This window comes from Phascolarctos cinereus, unplaced genomic scaffold, assembly GCF_003287225.1.
Source record: "Phascolarctos cinereus isolate Bilbo 61053 unplaced genomic scaffold, phaCin_HiC Scaffold_9;HRSCAF=440, whole genome shotgun sequence".
Lineage (NCBI taxonomy): Eukaryota > Metazoa > Chordata > Mammalia > Diprotodontia > Phascolarctidae > Phascolarctos > Phascolarctos cinereus.
In genome coordinates, this window is record NW_027556402.1 from 143,387,787 (window position 1) to 143,410,560 (window position 22,774).

Below are 22,774 nucleotides of genomic sequence, written 5' to 3' on the forward strand. Positions count from 1 at the left end.
CAAAAAAACTTCAAAAACATTGCTTGCCTTTTCAAATAGGTCATCCAACACAATGAATACAGCAACATTTGTATTGATCCCATATTTCTCCCTACATTAAAAGCTTTACAAAAAATTTTTAACAGTAATAAATGCAGATATCTCCCTACCGAGATCTACCCTCCATGGGTTGTCTGTTAAGGATCTGAATAGGCCCTCTGGCACGAGAATGAATCTTATCATCCACCATATGCTTCAAACGCTGGTAATAAGTGGGACCAATAAAAATTTGAGATGTGATTTTTCGACCAGTAAATCCATTGTACAGGACCTGAAACAGACAAGGAATTCGTGAAGCACAGACTTAAAGGTACATTCCACAAGTTGAGAGATCAAGATGTAAAGAGATCATTAATGTTAGGGATGTCATACCTCATTTCCTCTGAGATGATAACCATAATCAGATAACAGATTAGAAATCTTCTGCACATTAACAGCATCATTAAATGGTGTGGCATCACCAATTTCACCTTTATTAGCTGATACCTTTGGAAAAATAGAGTTATTTCTTTAAATTCTGCTCCCCCATCCTTGAAGGTAATCTTAAAAATGTACATTTAATGAAAAGGCTCTTTTCCATGAAGTATCATAAGGAAAGATTTCCTACTTAATATCCAGGGTGCTGAAAATCATGACCTCTAGTGAGAATGGTTTAGCTTTACAGAAAACATTCACACACAAAAAACAATTTCCCCAGCAATAAAACAACCTTAAACCAAATGGACCATAGACTCTGAGCTGAAGCTTTCAACTTGAAAGACATGTATAAAGCAGAATGAGACTTTGAAAAAGTCCTTAAAAACATTCCTTATGCAAATTTAGCAAAGTTTTAGAATACAGAAAATTTAATCATGATTTTGTAAACAAAATTCACTTAGTACTTAAGCACAGCCTTCCCACACTTTAAAAATTCTGAATTACAGGCACATCAACTCCAAATTTGAAATCAGGAAAAAAAAAGGCAGATTATAGACTTATTCTCCTGAGTCAAGGGTGATAGTGACAAAGTTATATATCTTAGATAATCTGATATTCCTTACCTTCCCTTGAAGACATTCAATCAAGTGACCAATAGTCATACGAGAAGGGATGGCATGAGGGTTTATGATGATATCAGGGGTAATACCCTCACAGGTGAAAGGCATATCCTGAAAGAAGAAATATGCTGATTCTAAGTCCTAAAAACCCCATTTTAGCTACTTAATAAAAGTGAAGACTCCCCATCTCAATTTATATGACCTAAAATTTGCCCCTAACACCCCTGTTCACATATGCACTCAAGTGTTGATATACAGCTTCATTTTAATCTCCTGTTTGACTTTAAACACAAATTTTTAAAGTCAAATGTCATCCAAGTCTTAGGGGAAAAAAGAAAAGAAAACACAGCTACCTCTTGCCTGTACTGGATACCACAGGTACCCTTCTGACCATGCCGACTGGCAAATTTGTCTCCAATCTGTGGGATCCTTACAGAGCGCACCTGAAGTCAAATAAAAACAGGTCTCAGTTAAGTACATGACTACCAGTTTACTTTCTGTCCTGTTTACATAGATAAAAATGCACTCACCCTTATTTTGCAAAATTTATATCCTTCCTGGTTTAAGGTTACCATCACTTGATCCACAATACCAGTCTCACTAGTTCTGAGAAAAGTGCTACAATCTCTCTTGGTGTAACGTCTATTTGTGCTCTCCAGTTCATCTTCGTTTTCAGGCAGAGTTACTGTTTTGCCGATAATAACGTCATCTCCTGATACACGGACACCAGGAGCTATCAAACCATCATCATCCAACTTGTCATAGATAGCATGCCTCATACCTACAAAACAGACCAAAAAAATCCTTCTGGAACTGCCCCATATAATTTAGAAACTCAAAAGAGTTAAATGTTACCCTATGAAAGCTAACATACAGCATACGTATATTATTTTAAATCCAAAAGGTGGCAGAAATCTCCAGCACCATCACTAATATTCTGTATTCATATAATACCTCTATTCTAAACATCTACTTCACTTTGAAGTATTATGTAAAACAGATCAGTTGTAAGGAAGCCAAACTGTTATATAAGCTTATTATGCGATCTTAGGTAAGTCTCAGTAAGTTTTCTGAGTTGTATATGGTATAATATTAACCCTTATGTCTATTATGGTATGATATTAACCCTATTATGTCTATCAAACCCAAGCTCAGTGCCACATCAAAGTAAACAATACTTTTAATACAGCTCCAGAATATTTTAAAATTTGACCAGAACTACACTGTTCTCTGGAACATCCCAAACATCTGACTTTGAATTGACTGTACAAGTACAGATTTTTAAGTTCCAATAATAAATATATGATTTTTTAAAATGAAATCACTAAATGTTAGATATTATTTATCCCATTACTTCTGTGTTAAAAATTATTTGAAAGTTAAAGCTGCATGTATATGATTAAAAAATAAGCCCAAATTCCACAGCCAAAACTCAGTCTTAGTATTTGAGTCATTTCAAATACTGACTGCAAATGGGAAAACTTGAGGCACAACGTACATTAGAAAATGGAATTTTAAACTTGAATATATCAATAAAACACTGTCTTCTGTTGTTTCTCAAACTTCCCCTTAATACAAGGCCCAGCTAACAGTATGTTATGAACTAAATACAAATAACTTTGGTCCAATTCACATTTTACAGAACATGAGTTATGTGGAACAATCTAAAATACAGCAATCTAAACAACATGAAGAAAAATTCAATGATCTATAAAATTAAAGTGAATTCTACAATTTTTACACATCAGCCTCTCTTACCCTGGCATGTTTCACGTGTTGGTTTTTCAAATACCTCTTCTTGGTCAAATCCTTTCTTAGATTCCTGTTCTTTGTAAGACCGATAAAAAACTGACCTAAAAAATAATATGCACAGGCTCTAAGGCAATTTCTCTGTAGACATAGTAGAAACAGACTCCATTTAATGAGGAACTTCAAGTAATTTTCACTTCAGAAACATAGTGCAAAATTTAAAGCAAAGGACAAGAGAAATGGTAAAGAGAATAATTTCAAACCTAAAATGGCTCTCACTTAGACCAGAATCAACACAAGATGCCACTTCAAAATCAGCTTTTTCCTTAGAACCCAATGACATTTCATCTCACTAGAAGCCACTTGGCTACAAATAACACTAGAGTTCACCATTATTTGAAAGAGTCATTAAGCCATTGGCTGTCTATATTAAAAAATTCATGATATTTTACACACACACACACACACACACACACACACACACACACACACACACACACACATATATGCGCGCCTCATTCAGTGATCACCCTTTGTATGTGATGCAATGGCTTTGAGCTATTCCACAAAACCTCATGAATGAAAGCAAGACAAAAATGTTTCAACAAGAAAATTTTCACTGTATGATGGCTAAAAATGGAGACAACTGCTTTCTGACTAACTTTAAAGAAACTAAATATGAATTTCAAGAGGTAAGATATTAGCTAAAACTATAAAAAAGAAAACAAATCAAAAATATCTTTAATACTCCTCTTTGTTCGTATTTAACGAATTTTACAAAAGCTGACCTGAAAAAACCTCTATCAACAGCAGAGCGGTTCATGATAACAGAATCTTCTTGATTATATCCGGTGTATGATGCAATAGCCACAATCGAGTTGATACCTGAAATATATTAGATCCACACCCTGAAGAATAAGGTATGAATTACCAAAAAATAGGGCAATTTTATTTAGAATCTATTGCATTTCTTCATATTTTCCAGAATGCTATTTTACAGGTGGTGCACATCTAAACCTGGATATTCTGAGTAATGCAATGATTTGGTTAACTAAACAGGTTTTATCTTTTTTATCCACATTCTGGCAAGCAATTGTTTTGACATGAAAATAATGTCACCAATCCCAATTCTGGTTATCTTCAGTCCAGCTGCTACTCATGGCCAATCTTATTATGATCGCTACCAGTCCAAACCCATTTTCTTCCACAGTCTGCTGATTCCTTTCCCTGTGGCATTACAAAAGTTTTTTCAGAGCCCCTGGCCTCTGTGCATTACTTAGTTATCAGGGGAAAAAAAACGAACAATATTCTGTATAACTGGTTTTCCATATTCCAGCTAAATAAGAAATCACGTTTTTATGTGTTTAAAAAAATGGTTAGTAAAACAGTAAACCAAAAGTTCATTCATCCTTTGCTGGGGATGAGGTACCTCAACTGATCTCTTAACAGTACAGGAGCTAAATGGTGCTAGCAACTACCCAAGAACACAATGCTTCTCACTGCTAAAGGCAGAACGAAGATACTCTGAGAAACGTGCCTTGTAGCCACAGGCTTTCAACAGGTCTCAGGGCAGGAAGAAAGATTAGGGGGGTAAGGGGAAAATAATGGGATGCCCTCATATACATCTCTCTTTCCAAAACCTTAGTCACATGCTACCATTAAGCCACATGCTACCATTGGTATGCATCGTAAACTGCTTGATTCTTGCACTAGTAGAGCTAAATTCTAATCAAATATTCCTCCTGTACTGGCACTATAAAAGATGTTATAATGAAACCACTACAGTAAAGTTTCTTTCATCAGCCTGAATTCCAAAAATACTCTTCATTATAAGAAATCTGCTGACAAAGATACAGAAGGCAGAGTGATGTATTCTAAGAGGTAGAGTCGCTCCCATTAAAATAAAGCAGACTGTGACACCCCATCGCTAATAAATTACATGCTCCTGCCTCTCAAGACAGCACCCCCCACTCCATGACAGAGGCCACACAAAGGTTCCAGCTGGATGATGGACCCTTAGGAATCCCTATGTTAAAGCCTTTTCCTTAGCCAAACCTAGGCCTGTTGGCTACTGTGACTTTATCTGATAAAGTACCACTGTTCTCTCTGTCACACTTCCCTCTTTGGCCACTACTACTCCTAAGCTAGATCTAAGATAAGAGTTTCTTATGGCTTGTTCTAAACAAAGACCAAGACTGTTAAAAGGAACTTTGTAACCAGAGCATTTGTTCATTAATTTTCACTGTATGCTGCAACAGTCAGTTATGTCCACCAAGAAAGAAAATCTGAAAATTAACGGAAAGCATGAGAGGGACATAAAAGAGAAAAATCAGAATTAAAAGGTCAAAAAGGCATAATGCCCCTGCCTGGAATAATTCCAGGTCTGCTTTAGCCATTGTTCCAAATGGTCCTCTATATCAAGAAAAAGGAGGGGATTTTTCAAAGTCCAGTCAATTATCCTGCAGTTCTACACACTTCTAATTCCAGAGAAGAAAAGTACTTCATCAAATCATGCTATCCAAATATTTTTTAATAAGCAGAATTACATCCACAGCCAAGGGCATGAGATCAGTGTTAAAAGAATAATACTTCAGTACAACAGTAACCCCTTGTGGACGACTTAGTAAATTAACAATTGTAGCAATGAATTTTCCTATCAAAATGCTGTACAGTCCCTGCACAAACTAAAAAGCTGGGCCACTTTGCAGTTCAACACAAACTGACTACAGTTAGCGGCTAACAGATTATTATCTAGATTTAAGTTCTAAAGTGACGACAATATCAAAGAAATATACAATCACTCTTTTACATATGGGGAGGTAATAAACTAACATACCTGCTGGCAACTCTCTAAATCGCAGATACTCCATAGACCGTGTAGTCACAAGAGGCTTTTGGGGATAATAGAGCACGTGAGCCAATGTGTCCATACGAACGTGGAAGTTGGTAATATAAACACCCATCGCCTGTTTACCCATAGCAGATTGATATGTGTTTCTAGGAGACTAAAAGCAAAAAAGATGAAATGTCATTGAAAAATTAAAGCATACAAAAGAATGCATACTATAGACAGAACTAGATTCATCTGATAATTTGTCCAGTAAACCAAAAAGGCTTTCTTTTTCCTTAAATGTTAATGAAATGGTACATTCAACATCAAAGAATATTTCTCTGAAAAGATATCAATTATAGTTCTTAAGAATTAAATACAAGTGAAGACACTAATACATTCATAATAGTATCAATGGCAATCACTACTGAACACCAAGCTTCATGACTCTACAAATATAAAATATTCCTGTTTTTCTCCTTTATATTATTTTGTACAAAACTTTCCAAATGTCTGTACATTGCACACATTGATCATTCTTTGTGAAAATGTAATGTCCCCCCCAAAAAAAGAAAGAAAATGTAATGTCCCATTATTGACATTTAAGGTTACCAACTCTAAATATTTTCATACACATTTTTTTCTTTTTAATTATTTCCTTGATAGCTAACAACAATACTGACATTACCAAATCAATAGGATTGACCAATCAAATGGCTTTTCAAATGTGCAATCATATAGGCAAAGTACACGTATACCTGTTTTCTCAAAGCCCTTAAAACATTAAGTTTTATATTTACTTATTTCAGCTAAATTAATGGATGTTGGTGTCACATACTGATCAACAATAACTAAATAATGGAATTTTTAAAAACCAGACTATTTTCCCAAGATTTTATTTGCTATTTGTTCCCTCCTTTGTAAACTGGCAGTTCATAAACTTCACTATCTGACAGCGCCCTCCTCCCTGCCTCCCCACAACCCCTCAGTGACTACATATTATCCTGATGAACTTATGTCCATTCCTTGTATATTCTGGAAGTTAATCCTTCACCTAACAAATTTACTGGAATATCTTTTTACGTGTTGCTTTTTTTTTATCTTTGTTTTCCTGTATTTAGATGTTTTAAAATTTTAATAAAATCAAACTTATCTACCTCATCTAAGAATTTCTCCCACTACTCAGGTAGTCCACATTTGGGATAAGCATACTGTTAGGTCTCTCTTAATTTTTGATAAGTTTTTTGTATTTACTTGTAAATTCATCTGGAGTTTACTGTGATATACGATGGGAAATAGATATAAAAACTTCTTTTTCTTCATAATGTTATCTACTTTCCCCAACAGTATTACTGAATAACAAATCCTAAAAATATACTGTCTTAATCAGAAAGGGTTTTCTCAAAAATAGATCACTGTAAACTAGTCTCATATTTTATTCTATTTTCCCACCTTGCTTATTATGATTCCTCAAGATTATACACTGTGAGATAAAAAGTGCTACTAACCTGATTGTGATCAGGAAAAGGAATAATAGATGCACACACACCAAGGATCATTGATGGGTGAATTTCACAGTGGGTATAAGTAGAACAATAAGCAACTCCCTTCTCTTGTAAGTCATCTGGAGTCATCGCAAGCATCACAGTTTCTTCTTCCAGGGTATCAATATATTCCACCACTCCACTGGCCACAAGATCTTGCCAACTGAAAAATTAAATAAGTTTTTCCAATCCTTTATAGTTCCTAAAATCCCATACACACTTGTAACTTATATTTACAGGTTTTATTATCTTTACTTTTTCACTTTTAAATATATCCTGTTAAATCTGAACATGACAGAAAGACACTAATGCTGAAATATGTGGTCCAGTTGTTTCCAACTCTTCATGACCCCATTTGGGCTTTTCTTGGCAAACATACAAGAGTAGTTTGCCGTTTCCTTCTCCAGCTCATTTTACAGACAAAGAAACTAAGGCTGACAGGGTTAAGTGACTTGCCCTGGGTCAGCCAGCCATTAAGGGTCTGAGGTCACATATGAACTCAGATTCCCCTGATTCTAGGCCTAGCACTCTATCCACCGCAACACCCAGCTACCCTAATGTGGAAATACAACTGTCAAAGTCCATTTTTTAAGAAAAGCATAATTCCCAAATGCAATCATTCAAAATACACATTTTCCTCCTAAATTCCTACCTGTAATTGTTATATTCACGTTCTTTTAACTGATCAATGTGCCTCTTCTTCAAAAGTAGCTTCTGTTTTTCAACAATTAAAAGTGGTCTGCAAATTCGGCCTGCATCTGTGTAAATCCGAATCTCTCTCTCTCGAATATCTCTGATCATAGAAACCTGTTTTTAAAAATAAAGAAGAATGATGCATCTGTATTTTCTCTGTGTCATTAAGATTTAGCTAAGAAACAAAAATAACAGGACAAAGTTCACACAAAACTTCTGAGAGAAATAGTTTTTAAAAAATTCATCTAAATTGTCATTTTCAATATGCATATGATATACACCACATATAAAATAAATCCAAAATCTGTGTTTATGTGGGTAAAAAAGTATACTTGCTTAATCAGAGAATGCTATCCAAATTAATGCCATACAACTAATAAATTAAACACTTCTTCTAGAATCACTAAGGTAACCAGTAGCACAATTTCATTTTTTGCCTTCTCATTGAAAATATTAAGGAGTTCCCAACTGCATATGGTGTACAATACACTTGATACCACCATTCTACAATCGGCTGAAACCCTTCACTTTCCTGGTCCTAACCCTGCCTGTCACACTTATCTACTAAAAGTGAAAGGATATTAGGCAATATGCTTAGAATGACCTTTCCATTAACAAAAATTCACATTTACATAGTATCTTAAGATTCATAAACAATTTTTTTCACGGCAACACTGATGAAAGTAGCATTTCATCCCAGTTTACAGAGAAGGAAACTGAGGCAGTAATCAACAGATTCCTGGCTGTCAAGATTCACCTCACAAGCCACTAGCGTCCAAAACAATGATGTTTAAGGACACTGTAAGATTAGTGAAGGTCTAATACAGCTTTGGAGACTCACCCAAACCTAAGCATCAAAGAATCAGATATCATACCTAAGATCGGAGGTAGCTTAAATGGTATTCTGACTTACCCCAAAAAATTTGTCTTAAATACTAGGGAGAGTGTAAAACCTAACAAAATGAGAACTTTGACTTATCAAAAGATCCTGAGTCTTGGCAAATTATACATTGCCAAGTTGGAGGAAGATTTTCCTGTTAGAGGAAAGATATAATCAGCTGTACCTGACCAAAAGGACTTAAGAAAACTATGTGATCTTCTGTAAAGACTAAGTAATTTTCATTTGCACAGCATCTCCAGAAAAGTGTCAAGAGGTCAAACGCCAAGACTGTAACCGGAGGTAAGACAAATTCAAGGGCCTCATAGGAAAAAGCAAATAAAAGTACATCCTAGATCCCTTCTATAAGGCATGCGTTCAGTCACTGAATTTCAAATTGTACCTTGAAATCTAAAAGTGGAGTGCCTAGTGAGAAAAGTGGCTGAGAACTAAAAAAATTCTCTTATCTTCTCCTAATTTGTGAGTGAGTATGTCTCTGGTAAACAGACAATATCTCTCCTCCCTCATTCAAGACACTATATAATAAGCAGGTGAAGTTGATTGGTAATAAACCTACTCCACCTTCCCGGAAAATACATATAATACTCAGACCTACTTTTAAGACCAGGGAAAAGAAATCCAAATCTGGTACAATGGGTGGATGAGTTGTGTTCTTAGCATTCAAATGACATAAATGAGGATGGGTTTGCCTCCCTGATATTCAAATCATGTTAAGATCTATTAATTATGTGAAGCGACCTAATCCTGAAGCAGAAAAATAGATGAGCTACAAGGACTCCAAAAGGATGGATGGAGGTCCAGACTTAGTAGGATGAGGAGAGCTACCACCTAAGGCTAGGACCAACTGCATCTAAAATTACTTCACAAATCAGAATTATAATTACTGTACTACAGGTACTAATTAATCTATTACAGGCATAATGAATTGACTGAAAATCTAGACTGAGACAGTTCAATTATTGTTTTCTGCGTGAAAAGTCTCAATTTGGATTAAGGGAAACCTATTCAAAGAAGCCTATGGAAAGTTTACTTTGGCTAGTCATAGGAATTACTTAAAATAGTCTATCCAAAGCTAAAATCTCTATTTCAAGAACCTTACTTCAGAGACAATGATATCCATCTGGCGTCGCAATTTTCTTAGGGTATTCATAAGCTGTTCAGGATCTTTATGTATTCCAACCCAGCAGCCATTAACAAAGATCTTGGTTGCACTAAAATTAAAGATTTTTAAAATGCTATATATAGTTATTCCTTATTAAGCAAAATTCACAGAACTACCACCCCCAACAAATCCTCATACGAACTCAGCAATAGCAGCTGGAGAAATTTCTTCTAGATTTTCCATACTCCATTCTTCCAAAAACTCCAGAATTGGAGAAGGCTGAGATCCGACAGAAATATAAGCCATCAGGGCTAAATTCTTCACAAGTCCTACCGCATGGCCCTTTAAAAAAAATTAGGTGGTTATTATTTTAACAAAATCCATCAAAAATCTATTTCAAACCTTTTTTATTTCATTTAATGTTCCAATCACATGTTTTGAAATATTACCTCTGGAGTCTCAGCAGGACACACCATTCCCCACAACGTATTATGCAACTGTCTTGGCTTTGCTAATTTACCATCTCTACCAATCGGCGAGTTCAAACGACGCAAGTGAGAAAGAGTAGATGCAAAGGTCAGCCGGTTTAACACCTGAAGAAATGAGCAACAACCAGGTTAATCCAGTTCCATTTTTCTATGAAAGGTTAACAAATACTAGCAATCCATCAACAAACTTTTCTGCATATACATTCACTTCTTAAGGAAATTCTTAAACACACTGTCAAAGAACATTATAGTTTTCTTAAGAAAGCATACATGCTTAATTTGTTTGAAGTTTTTGAGCAATCTCCCATCACCAGTCCTACAAGACAGCTAGTCTTTGAGGCAGCTACATGTACATTGAGCTGATACTTGGAAACACTCTTAAAATACAATATAACAAAAGAGAAGCTTAAAATAACTGAATATCCAACAATTAACTTCTAATTTGAGGGCCTTTAAAATATGGACTATATTTTAATGGGGACAATTTTCTCCTCCTAAGTATTCTAATTTATTCTAAATTATGCTGAATAAAATGAAATGCCAAAAATTAAGATTGCAATAATAAGCAATTAACAAATAGATTTCCAAAACTGAATCCCTAATGATTTCACATCTGGAAAAAAATGCAGCATCTTACAGATGAACAGCCCAGAAAAATAAATTCATGTATGCATTGCTAGGACTCTACTACAAATTTTAAAGTTAAACCAGAAGTTACATTTGTGAAAACTTTACCTGAGATACTCCCGCTCTGGCCTGGTGAGCCTTCTTTTGATCGCCCCAGTTCCCAGTAGCTAAAGAATATTTTAAGCCATCTGATATGATCCTTGTTTTAATTGCCAACTCCAAGTTGAAGTCCTTGCCTCTATCAATAAACTTCTGTGCATATATCCTCACTTCTTTAAGTAAATTCTTAAACATGCTGCCAAAGAAAATGACTTTTAAAAAACATTTATCACACTCACATGTCAAATATCTGACTAAGCACACAAAAATCACTGATAAAATTAATATAGCCTAGAATTATTTACCACAAACAGCACAGAAATTATTTTATTAAGCTTCACTGGGTAACACACAAACATACATACACACAGTGAGCAAGGAATAGGTTCCTGTGTTTCTGTGCTTTCCATAAAAGTATCACCAGTTTTGCTCCTGTCATGACTCATCCAATCCAGTACTTATTTTTCTATAATTCTTACCCTCTAAACAAAAATGCAAGCAGCGGCCCAGCCAGATCCAGCCTCTTGTTTCCATAGTGATCTCTGTCATCCAGTTCCCTCCTTCCCAGAGCAGCCAGAAGTAATCTATGAACCATATACCTACAACCAAAAAGAACACCAGGTTTCCGGGGTTTTTTTGGTTTTGTTTTTGTTTTTCAAGATAAGAGGACATGGAAAGCATTTACCCTAAGATAAAGTATAAAGTTCACATATTTTATAGACATGTAGCAGAAATTTCATTCAGACATTTTTTTCACTTTGAACAAAAACTGCACTCTTAAAGAGCAAAGCATTCAAAACAAAACAAAAAACATACCCTAGGAAATAGGCTTTTTTTGTTTCACAAAAGTCACTGACGCCAACGTGAGGAAGCATTTCTTTTTGTAGAACTTCTTTTGCATATTTAATTCTTTTCTCCTTAGTAACACCAGGCTTTGCTCCTCTTGAGCCAATAAAATTGAGTGCAACATTCTGCTCCTGGATGACAAAAGCTTCATCCAAAGAAGGTTTGACCTTTATATTAAAAAATTAAAACATAATCACTTTCAATTCAACATCTCACACCCCAAATAAGTCCTTACCATCCAGTTTGTTCTTCATTAAATATCCTTAATAAATCTTTTCGATACTTGAAAATATAAAATAAATCATAAAAGCACAGTTATATAAGTTGGATGGGCCCTTGGAAATCTAAGTTCTTTGATAAATTCCAACAATTAAAACTTCCCTTGAAAAAAGTACCAGGAGCTGCACTTTTTTAAAGCTTTTAATGACGAACGGTAAAATAAAAGTTTTCAAGAAATAAAAAATACAAGAATAGTTCAGTATGTTTTCTCTGCACTCAAAGTTACAACTATTCCAAATTAAGTGCATGCTATTTTACTAAGGTAAGGTTCTGGGATGGAATATCCCCTCTGAGAGAGGAGAGCAAACCAAAAAATGACAACATTAGAACAGTTGGAGTTTACCTTTTGCTTCCAGCTATGTTCTGTGATTAGTATACACTGAATTTAACAAATATTAAGTACTTGTTTCTATGTCAACATTATATGATGAAAATTAATATTTATAATGCTAACCATGAGGTAAGAGTCAGTCATCAAAAAAAGGTTAAGTGGTAGTTTTTTACTGTTCTCTCACTAAGATAAGAATACAGGCTAGGGAGTTTTAGTGAACTTTTTCAACAATGAGGGTTAAAACAAACTGAAGACTCATTAGAAATCCTCAATTAACTAGAAAATTAAGTTAACTCGTTAGCCAAAAACCACCTAATGCCTGACTATTCAAGTTTAAAGTGGATTTTACAAAGTTCTTCAACAGACTAAATAAGCAAATGAATTTGACCTTCACATACCATTTCCATCATCTCTGGATCTTCAAAATCATAAATAATATGTTCTAAGATGTCTCTGTCGGACACAAAACCTAATGCTCGAAACACAATGATAATGGGAACTTCTTGCTTGATGTATGGTAAAGTAGCTACAATACGCTGACCAATTGCGCTCTTCTTTGCACCCTACAAAACAAATGAATAGCACACACCAAAGTACATAAATTATTTCTCTAATAAAAGTATTTAATGTCTCACTCTATGCATTTCATAAGCATACCTCCCACACAAAGAGTAAGATTCATATCTGCTGAGATTGGGCTCACATTTTTCACATTTGAGTTAAGGGGAAAGTGTTCAAAGAAGACAAAATTCCCACAGCCTCACACACCTTCCCACCAAGGTTCCCTCAGACCTGTACAACAGGGAGGTGTACTCTGGCTGTACAGAAATTAACTACTGCCCCACATGCACACCTCCTGTGAGTGAGGGGGAATGGAGAGGAAACATGCCCAGAAAGTGGAGAGAAGGTAGATCAGAAATGAAAAATGTTAACTCAGTGCTAGGCCAGAAGTGGCTTCCGTTAATGCTCCATACCTGTCCTCCTCTTGCAAGCATGCTAACCCATATAGTACTTGTCGGTCGCGAAGAATTCTCCAGACATGATCTACATTCTCCTGTATATGCATATTTGGAGTCTTTTTTGGCAAACACATACACTGTATTTGTTGCCATTTTCTCTTGGGCAATTAGAACCTATACAGAAGATGGGGGGAGGGGGGAGAATCCTAAATGTTAGCCACAAAACACATTAAAATCTCTAATATAGGGGGGAAAAAAGCATCCAAATTTGCATGTTTATGATAATATAGTATAGAAAAATAATACTGTTAATGGTTTTAGCTCCCTTTAGTCTAAAATTACTAAAACACTTTATTGAAAGATTAAGTCTTCATCACTACAAGATATTCATGTTGTACAAAACTCTAGGCAGTATGAAACAACTCATGTTGTTCTAAATATTAGTTGTATTTTCTAGACACCAAGGCAAAACTTTAAGTTTAAATTCTATCAACCAAATTTCCCATGCCTCCACCAAGATTCCAATACCTAAAGTCTGCTTACACAATACTGTACTTTTCCAACTTTAACTTCTGTTATATGTCATTTTAAAAATACATACCAATGTTAAATTTATAAAAGAAATGCTCATTTTACCTTTTCTGAACCATTAATAATGAAATAGCCACCAGGATCAAGAGGGCATTCATTTAATTCACAGAGATCACGGTCAGTTAAACCATTTAGCAGACAGTATGTTGAACGAAGCATAATTGGAATTTTTCCTATAAAAGTTTTTTGATGCTGTGTCTGAAGCTGTTCTTCTCCCTCTTTAATAACTGTTTTCGTGATATCCACATAAAGAGGAGCAGAATACCTTTGAAAATAAAAACAATGAACTTTGTTTTCTTTTCTCCTTTTTCAACCTCTGTTACAAACGCAGCTAGTGGTATAGTGGACAGAGTGCTTGACTGTAAGTGAAGACCTGAGTCAGATATGTCTCAGACACTAGCTACATGCCTCTCTTAGTCTCAGTTCCCTCATTTGTAAATTGGGATAATAATACCACCACCAAAACATTGGTTTGTAAGGATCAAACTTTACAGTGCTATATAAATGCCATGGGGCGGGCGGGGGGGGTTGTCATCTACAGTGTGTTAAGATAATGTCACAGCAGACCGCATGTTGGATGTGGAATCAGGAAGAACTGAGTTCAGAATGTGTCTTACTTATTACTACTGGCCTCCCCCATTAGACTGTAAGCTCCTAGACAACAGGGACTATCTTTTGCTTTTCTTTGTATCCCCAGCATTTGTCACATAGACATATGCTGGCACATAGATGGCCCTTAATAAACATTTCCTATCTAACCCTAGGCAAGTCACTTAACCTCTCAGTCTCAATTTCCTCATCTATTAAATAGAGATGAGAGAAACCATCCTTACAGGGTTGTTGCAAGGATCAAATGAGATACTAGACAGAAAAGACCTTGCAAACCTTAAAGTGCTCTATAAATGCCAGCATTACTATTATTTTTGCAAGGGAAGACTTGTGGGATGGATGGGGGTGTATGACATATCTGTAAATCAATGTGCTAGAAAAATAAAAGACATTAATGAAAAAAGAAAAGAAAAACAAAAAAGGTTTTGGCATGATCCAGATATTCCCTAATTATTAATCCTCTATCTGGATTAGATGAAAAGAGCATAATTCTTTCATGAATAGTTCAGCTATGCAATGCACTGCGTTTTGCTCACCCCACTACCAACATGACTACTGGATGAGGTGCCACGAGATTACGTGGCCTGCCCGTGACTTAAAAGGTTATACACCGGCTGCCAACAACAAGGAAATGTTTCTTACGTGAGATTCCTCAATCTGGCTTCATTTGGCATCATAGGTGAAGGAGCCCCATCTCTTTCCCAGTGAGTAGGCTTGGAGAGATAAATCTGTTCAAACTTCAGCAGATATCGAGGCTGGAATTAGACAAAAACATGGCAAATTCAAATCAAGGCATTATCACATTTTTACAAAAGTTGCAATGATCCCCGCTGCTGACTGCCAATACATCTTAATTAGACCACTAGGGCAAGCACAATCTATCTGGTCTCAGTTTCCTTTTCCATCCAGCTTTCAAAACCAGGCAGCTCAGTGAGGCAATACAGTGAACAATGTGAGACCTAGAGTTAGGAACCCATAAGATCAATCTTGCCTCAACAGGTCACTGAACTTCTCTGGGTAGAATAGACTGTTCTGAGGATCAGATGAGATGACACGTGTAAAGTGCTTCATAAACCTTAAAGTGCTACAGAGTGCTAGTTATTAGTATCAAATCCTCCATCTGGTCAACATGGTATGAAATTATCTGGGCCCTGAAAAGTCAGCATAGACATTCTATACTTGTAATTTTAGACTTACAAGTTTTCTTAATATTCGGAAGTAAAACACAAGTGAAGATTTTTGAATGACCTGAAAACAGTAAGTCTGTTGCTGAGTTCTTTATTCAATAGTGATAATGTATTTAAATTATCCATATCATGATCCTTAGACTAGGCAGTTAACTGAGTCCTAAGGGATTAAAGTGATTCTGAGCCCACACTCTTAAAAAAATGTAACTAATGGCTCTTTTTACATCTGAAAATTCAGGAATAATGGATAAGATGCCAGGCAGACTGCTTCAAGTAAGTTCTAAGCAGAGCCAGGGTAGCCATGGTTAAGTGCATGAATGATTTGGAAGCCTGAAAATAATAGTAAAGACATTCAGCCTGAGCCAACAGGTGAATCTGTTCCTTCCTGTCTGTTCCAAGGGCTATCTCCAACCTCAGGACATTATTACCTGGCAGCTGAACTACAGACTATTGTTTACAGTCTATTCCCACTCCAAAACATCCTAAAAATGTCTGTCACATCCTCCTAAAATACTGTTGCACACATCTGTTTTATTTAAAGAGAAAAAAAAAACCTTCAGTGATTCCAGATCACCTAGAAATTAAAGTGCAAACTCTTTTACTCTAACATTCAACACCATCCAAAATCTGGCTACTATCTAAGATTTCCTTCTAGCCAAATTAGTCTACTTAACTAAACCTCCAACACGACATGCACATTACCACCACTCCACCTTTGCTCACACCATTCCCCCCATCAGCAATTCATTCCATCTTCCTTTGCTTTCTGTTAGCTCCATCTCCACACCATGCTCTTATACTTCAGCTCCAGCCCTTTGGCTCTGGGCTTCTGACTCATGAGAATACACAACATCTAGCCTAACCCAGACCTGCCATACTGCTCCTCCCATCATCTTCATGCCATACTCCCCTTAACCCCCAACTTTCCATCTCTAGCTCTAAAACAGTTATCAAATCAACACTATTATTCCTGGTATGAATGTATCAATCAATTTATTTCTCCACTCACTAACATGATGACTTTCTTTTTTTGTTTGCTCTTTTTTATTATTATTAATTTATTTATTTTTAATTTTCAACAATCACTTCCACAAGGTTTTGAGTTTTAAATTTTCTCCCCCTCTCTCTCCACCTCCGTCCCCAAGATGGTATGCAATCTGATATAGGCTCTACATATACATTCCTATTAAAAATATTTCCCAAAAAAAATTATTTTCACATTTATGTTGTAAGGAAGAATTAGAACCAATAGGAGGAACCACAAGAAAGAAGAACAAAACAAAACAGAAGAAAAAAAAAGAGCAAATAGTATGCTTTGATCTGCATTCAAACTCCATAGTTCTTTCTCTGGACATGGACAGCATTTTCCATCATGAGACTTTTAGAGATGTCTTGGATTCCTGCACTGCTAAGAAGGGCTAAGTCTATCAATGTTAGTTATTGCACAATGTGGCTATTACTGTGTACAACGTTCTCCTGGTTCTGCTCACTTCACGCAGCATCAGTCCATACAAGTCTTTCCAGGTTTTTCTGAAGTCCGCTTGCTCATCATTTCTCATAGCACAATAGTATCCCATTACATTCATATACCACAACCTGTTCAGCCATTCCTCAATTGATGGGCATCCCCTCAATTTCAAATTCTTTGTCACTACAGAAAGAGCTGCTATAAATATTTCTGTACATGTGGGTCCTTTTCCCACTTGTAAGATCTCTTTGGGATACAGCCCTAGAAGTGCTATTGCTGGGTCAAAGGGTATGCACATCATTAGAGTCCTTTGGGCATAGCTCCAAATTGCTCTCCATAATGGTTGGATCAGTTCACAACTCCACCAACAACGCATTAGTGTTCCAATTTTCCCACATCTTCTCTCATGGTAACCTTCTTGACCAAAATATCAACACAATCAAATCTCAAACTGACTGTACACTCCTTGAAAACAAAGCACTGTGTCTGACGCCTCATTATATACCCAATAATGCCTCACAAAGTAGCTGCTCAGTGACATTTTGTGAGGACCAAATTTGATGCTAGAGGGTAGGAAAAGTAATGAACCCACCAAGGGATTGAAACTAGTAGGCCAAGTTTGGTATACTGCATTACAGGGAATAGGGAAAGAGGAGGTAGAAGGCTTGAACCCCTCTCCCTTCTTTTCTGTTGATCTCTCCACTCTAGCAACCCTCCACTCTAGCATCCCTCCCTTCTCTCCCTCTTAGCTTTTTCTCCCATTCTGTCCATCTGGTTCAAAGTGATTGTCTCCCAACCCAGAGGTTTCAGGTTAAATTCTTCCTTTCACTCAAATTGCTCCAAGAGGGCAGCTGGGTGGTACAGTGGATAGAGCTCTGGTCTCGGAATCAGGAGTACCCAAGTTCAAATCTGGCCTCAGTCACCAAAAACAAAAAAAAAATTGCTCCAAGAGTTATTTTGCATCTACTCTAAAGGTGAATGCAATAACATTTTCTGGCAGTATCTGCTTTTAAAAAATGATTCATACTAATGGTACAGATACTGAGAACAGAATGTGTTAAGAAATGAATAAATGTATTCCCACACTATTTCATGTAATACTCTCTTTATTTCACTGGTAGACCAGCCTTTAGGCAGAGTATCAGTAGAGCAGTACAGCTGAAAGAGTCCTGGATTAGGAAACATCAGTGAAAATTATTCTGTCATTAGCTAACTGTGTGACCACAGGCAAGTCACTCTGGGTCTGTTTCTTCCTCTATAAAAAGAAATTATCTGGTTCCACCACTCAAATGGACCTTCCAACCTCAATGCTCTATGATTTCTTTGACTTTTGATTATGCTCTGGGATTAACCCACAGCAAATTTACAATCCCAGGATGGTTTCCCCTCATCAACCAACATAACACCTTTTTCTTTTTATTTTATTTTATTTTTTTGCAAGGCAATTGGGGTTAAGTGACTTGCCCAAAGTCACACAGCTAGTAAGTGTCAAATGTCTGAGGCCGATTTGAACTCAGGTTCTCGTGACTCCAGGGCCAGTGCTCTATCCACTGCGCCACCTAGCTGCCCCTTACAACACCTTTTTAAATCACCATTCTGTTTCATTGAAGTATACAAATTCACTTTAATATTAACGTAATCTAGATATTGTTAAGAAGTTAAGTATGCTATGAGGAGGAAAAAGAGGTAAAGCCAAAGGATGGACTCTACAATGAAAAGAAATTAATTTTATTATCTGCACAAATGCACCCCTTCAAGAGTACATATAATCAAGGTGGCTGTATGTGCTCCCAAATAAAACAGCCATTAAAAATACATATTATACTATTTGCCCTTAAGGCATAAAAGGTATGAAATTGCAAAAATCAGAAGCTATTAGAGATGTCTTCTGGACTATCTTACCGGTTCTTCAACTTCTCCAGTAGCATGCTGAGCTTCAGCTTGTAAATCTATAGGTGGGGCATCCTCCACAATTCTCTGCACAGACATCTGAATGAACTCATCAAAAGAATCCAGCTGTTGTCGGACCAAACCCTTCTCATCAAAATAGGAACTGAGAAAATAGTTCAAAGATTAAAGTCAGTTACGACATAAGAATGTTTTCACTGATGTTTTCAATTTTCCTGTTATCATTCTATTCAATAATGATCAACAGAACACCTACTTTGTGTCTAGCAGTGTCTAACACATCATGAGATAGCAAAAATGAACAAGACATTATTCATGTGCCTCACCTTACATCTACTTGGGGAGACAATATTTACACATACATAAATATTAGAAACTATAAGATAAATATTTGAAACTATCAATGATGAGAATAAAACTAAACACCAAATTGTGATAAAAAACAATAAGTGATGTATGATTTCAGCGAAGGGAGAAATCAATGTGAGCTAGAGTAGCCAGAGAAGGCCAGCCAGAGAAGGATGTGAGTGAGCACTGAAATATGGGAAGGGAATTACTAGAGAAGAAAAAGCATAATAAGCAAAGATATATGTGGGATTAAGCAGCTTGTTTAAGAAACAGTGAGGAGACCAGACTAGATAACAAGCTGGTTCAAGCTGAAGGAGCAGTGCACATAAGGTCAGTTAAATAGTATAAAGTCAGACTAAAGGACTTTAGACTTTAAGAATATTAGTCAGATAGAAGCAGGCAGAACAGATTTTAGAGGAAAGACACCGAAGTAAGAAATCATAGCTAAGAGCATAAGATGATAAAGGCCTGGACTAAGGTAGCAGCAATAAGAATGGAGAAGCACTTCAAAGAAGAAACGTCAGGACTAGGTAACAAAAACAGAATGAACAAAAGGAATGGGTCAAAGATGATTACAAGTTTCTAGACCAGGAGACAGAGAATGGTAGTGGCATTAATAGAAATAAACTAGTTCTGAGTAGGAGGAAGGAGGAGAAGGAAATGATTATAAGCTTAGTTTGGGGCATGTTATTTTGTTTGAAGTGAAAGCAGCTATCCAAGTGAAGTGTATAGAGTAGTAGTTAGTGATGCAGGATTAAAACCAAACTGAGGAGTCAGAATGAAATACAGAAAGTGACACTTCACCTTCAAAGGTGAGAGTTAAAATCATTTGAACTGATGAGCTCTCTAGAGGAGGGATTCAGAACGATCAAAGAAGTAAATAAGGAAAGGGCAGAAACACAGAAAGCATTTCATGTGTTTGTCTTTTCCCTAAACAAGAAATGATCCTTAGGGGAAAGATTCAGGGAATGGGGCGGTGAGGGAAATTAAACAGAAGTACTGGGAAACTGAAGAACCATAATTACGTAGTATCATTAAATTAAAATTTAATAAACATGGATCAAGTGGACTACAGGATCAGAGATACAGAGCTGGAACAAACCTTAGAGGTAATTTAGTCCAACTCCCCTCATTTGACAGAGGAGGAAACTGACAAGGCCAGAAAAGGCAAAGACTCCCAATTCCAGTGCTCTTTCCAGTACACAATGCTGCATATAAATGGCAATATACTAGGGGCTAGCAAATACACAGAAGAACAAACCATGCTTCCTGCCCTCAAAGAGCTTACAATCTATTAGCAGAGATTAAAACAAGTATACAAATAAATAGGGTGTATAAGAGAAATGCAAAGTGTTAGGAGAGATTCAAAGAAAGATTACTTTCAGCTAAGGGAGTGGGGAGCATTTGGAAAAGGCTGAGTCGGGCCTTGAGAAAGGCTTAGAGGTGAGGGGGGAATGTATGTTCCAAACACAAGGAGGGGCCTACCCACAGAAAAGCATGTAGGCAAGGAAAGGGCAGGAAGAATTCATGAACAGTAAGCAGTCTATTTTCTCAGAAAACAATTACATATGAAAGGGATAAATTACATGTGAAAGATAAAACTCAAAAGGTGAACTGGAATCAGGATATGACGAGCTTTGAAATTCAGCCCTTTGACTAAAGTCTGTGGCCATTATATGGCAGATGACAGGTAACTCAGTAGACCTTTTCAAATAGGGAGGTGACATGATCACAACTCTGGCAATGCTGTGTTAGAGGAATCAGAACAAGGAATCAAAAACAAAAATTAGTGCCAAAATCCAAGAAAGAGGTAATGGAAGGTCTGAACTAGGGGAGTGGCAGTAGGAATGGAAAGGAGGAGTCCAAATAGACATATATAGGGTTTTGTAACTAAGTTTTCTTCCTTCATTTCATGAATGAGTTGTGTTTTAAAATTTCTCAATTATTTGGAATTTGAAATGCTTTTTCTGCAGAAACAAATGTTAGTTAAGTTCTAAAGCCACCCAAAAAAAGCCTAAGTCTATAATGTACCTGAGATATTATACCTAGAAATCTATCTCAACTTCCATTTAAAACAATGTTTCCATAGAAAATAATGACCAAAATTCCAATATGGGATGTCAAAAATAAATTCTTTTCATTTCATGGTCACAGGAAAGAGACGTGATCTCCCTCAGCTCCATCCACAGGTGGAAAAACCCTTATCTTTCCAGTAAGATAGGAGCTGATGAAAAGGGGGTAGAAAGTGGACAGGGGCTCTGGCAAAGGAGTGAGGATCTAGACTCTAGATGTCCTTTTATTAAGGGGATTTGTTCTGTGAAGTTTAGATTCAGTCAAAGGGCCTCACTGGAGGACCTAGAGGGCCACATGTGGTCTCAAGGCCACAGGTTTCCCACCCCTATCTAAAGTAAGGAACCTGACAATGACTTGAGAAGTTTAAGAGAAAAGAGGACTCTGTGAATGGTGAGAAATATACCAAGGGGTAAGACAATGTGAGAAGGAAAACAGACTTTTTCCGTTCCTTGAAAAGCTGGAAAAATGAAATGCTTTATTTCATACAAAAATGAAAAATGTGGCAAATTATACTATTTTACTCTCAACCAAACTCCCAGACTTTCTGTTAAGAACTACTTTTTTAGTTAGCTAAGAAAATTCCTTCCGTCCAGATCACTTTCTGACCTAGAGTGTGTTATAACATAAAGCATTTGCCTTATATCAAAAGTTTACTCAAAGAACCCCTTCAGTTTCCTTGAAAAAAATTACCTAATAACAATCCAGCAAGCTTCTTGCCACAAATCTGGAGTGATTTCATCATCATCTTCATCATATTGCATATCTACAAAGAAAAATCATAAAATACTTTATTACTTTTCTATACTACAATAACATACATTGCTGTTCTTCAGAGTAAATAAAGCAAGATTTTTGAAAATTAAAACTAAACGTTTTCCCCAAAGGACTCACAATGAAAAAGTGCTATCTACCTCAAGAGAGAGAACTTATGAACTCTGAGTGCAAATCGACGTATAATTTTCTCACTTTATTTGTCTTGCTTTTGTGAAATATGACTGATATAGAAATATGCTTTGCAGGATTTCACAAGTAAACAGATAACAGCTTGACTTCTCAATGGGTAGGGGAG

General features: G+C 36.3%; 1 protein-coding gene across 1 annotated transcript in view; it reads right to left on the reverse strand.

Moving 5' to 3' along the window:
* Nucleotides 1-22,774, reverse strand: part of POLR2B (RNA polymerase II subunit B) — a 30,768-nt gene that overhangs the window by 926 nt on the left and 7,068 nt on the right. The window contains exons 2-23 of the mRNA XM_020975342.2: nt 22,396-22,468; nt 19,279-19,429; nt 15,364-15,476; nt 14,158-14,377; nt 13,537-13,695; nt 12,961-13,125; nt 11,923-12,119; nt 11,586-11,705; nt 11,116-11,302; nt 10,342-10,485; nt 10,095-10,234; nt 9,890-10,001; nt 7,852-8,006; nt 7,164-7,362; nt 5,662-5,830; nt 3,614-3,710; nt 2,835-2,929; nt 1,607-1,857; nt 1,430-1,519; nt 1,080-1,187; nt 412-525; nt 150-310 (exon numbers count right to left, since the gene is read on the reverse strand). Coding sequence (XP_020831001.1) covers nt 150-310; nt 412-525; nt 1,080-1,187; nt 1,430-1,519; nt 1,607-1,857; nt 2,835-2,929; nt 3,614-3,710; nt 5,662-5,830; nt 7,164-7,362; nt 7,852-8,006; nt 9,890-10,001; nt 10,095-10,234; nt 10,342-10,485; nt 11,116-11,302; nt 11,586-11,705; nt 11,923-12,119; nt 12,961-13,125; nt 13,537-13,695; nt 14,158-14,377; nt 15,364-15,476; nt 19,279-19,429; nt 22,396-22,468 — 3,220 coding nt within the window. The remainder of the gene's footprint in view (nt 1-149; nt 311-411; nt 526-1,079; nt 1,188-1,429; nt 1,520-1,606; nt 1,858-2,834; nt 2,930-3,613; nt 3,711-5,661; nt 5,831-7,163; nt 7,363-7,851; nt 8,007-9,889; nt 10,002-10,094; nt 10,235-10,341; nt 10,486-11,115; nt 11,303-11,585; nt 11,706-11,922; nt 12,120-12,960; nt 13,126-13,536; nt 13,696-14,157; nt 14,378-15,363; nt 15,477-19,278; nt 19,430-22,395; nt 22,469-22,774) is intronic.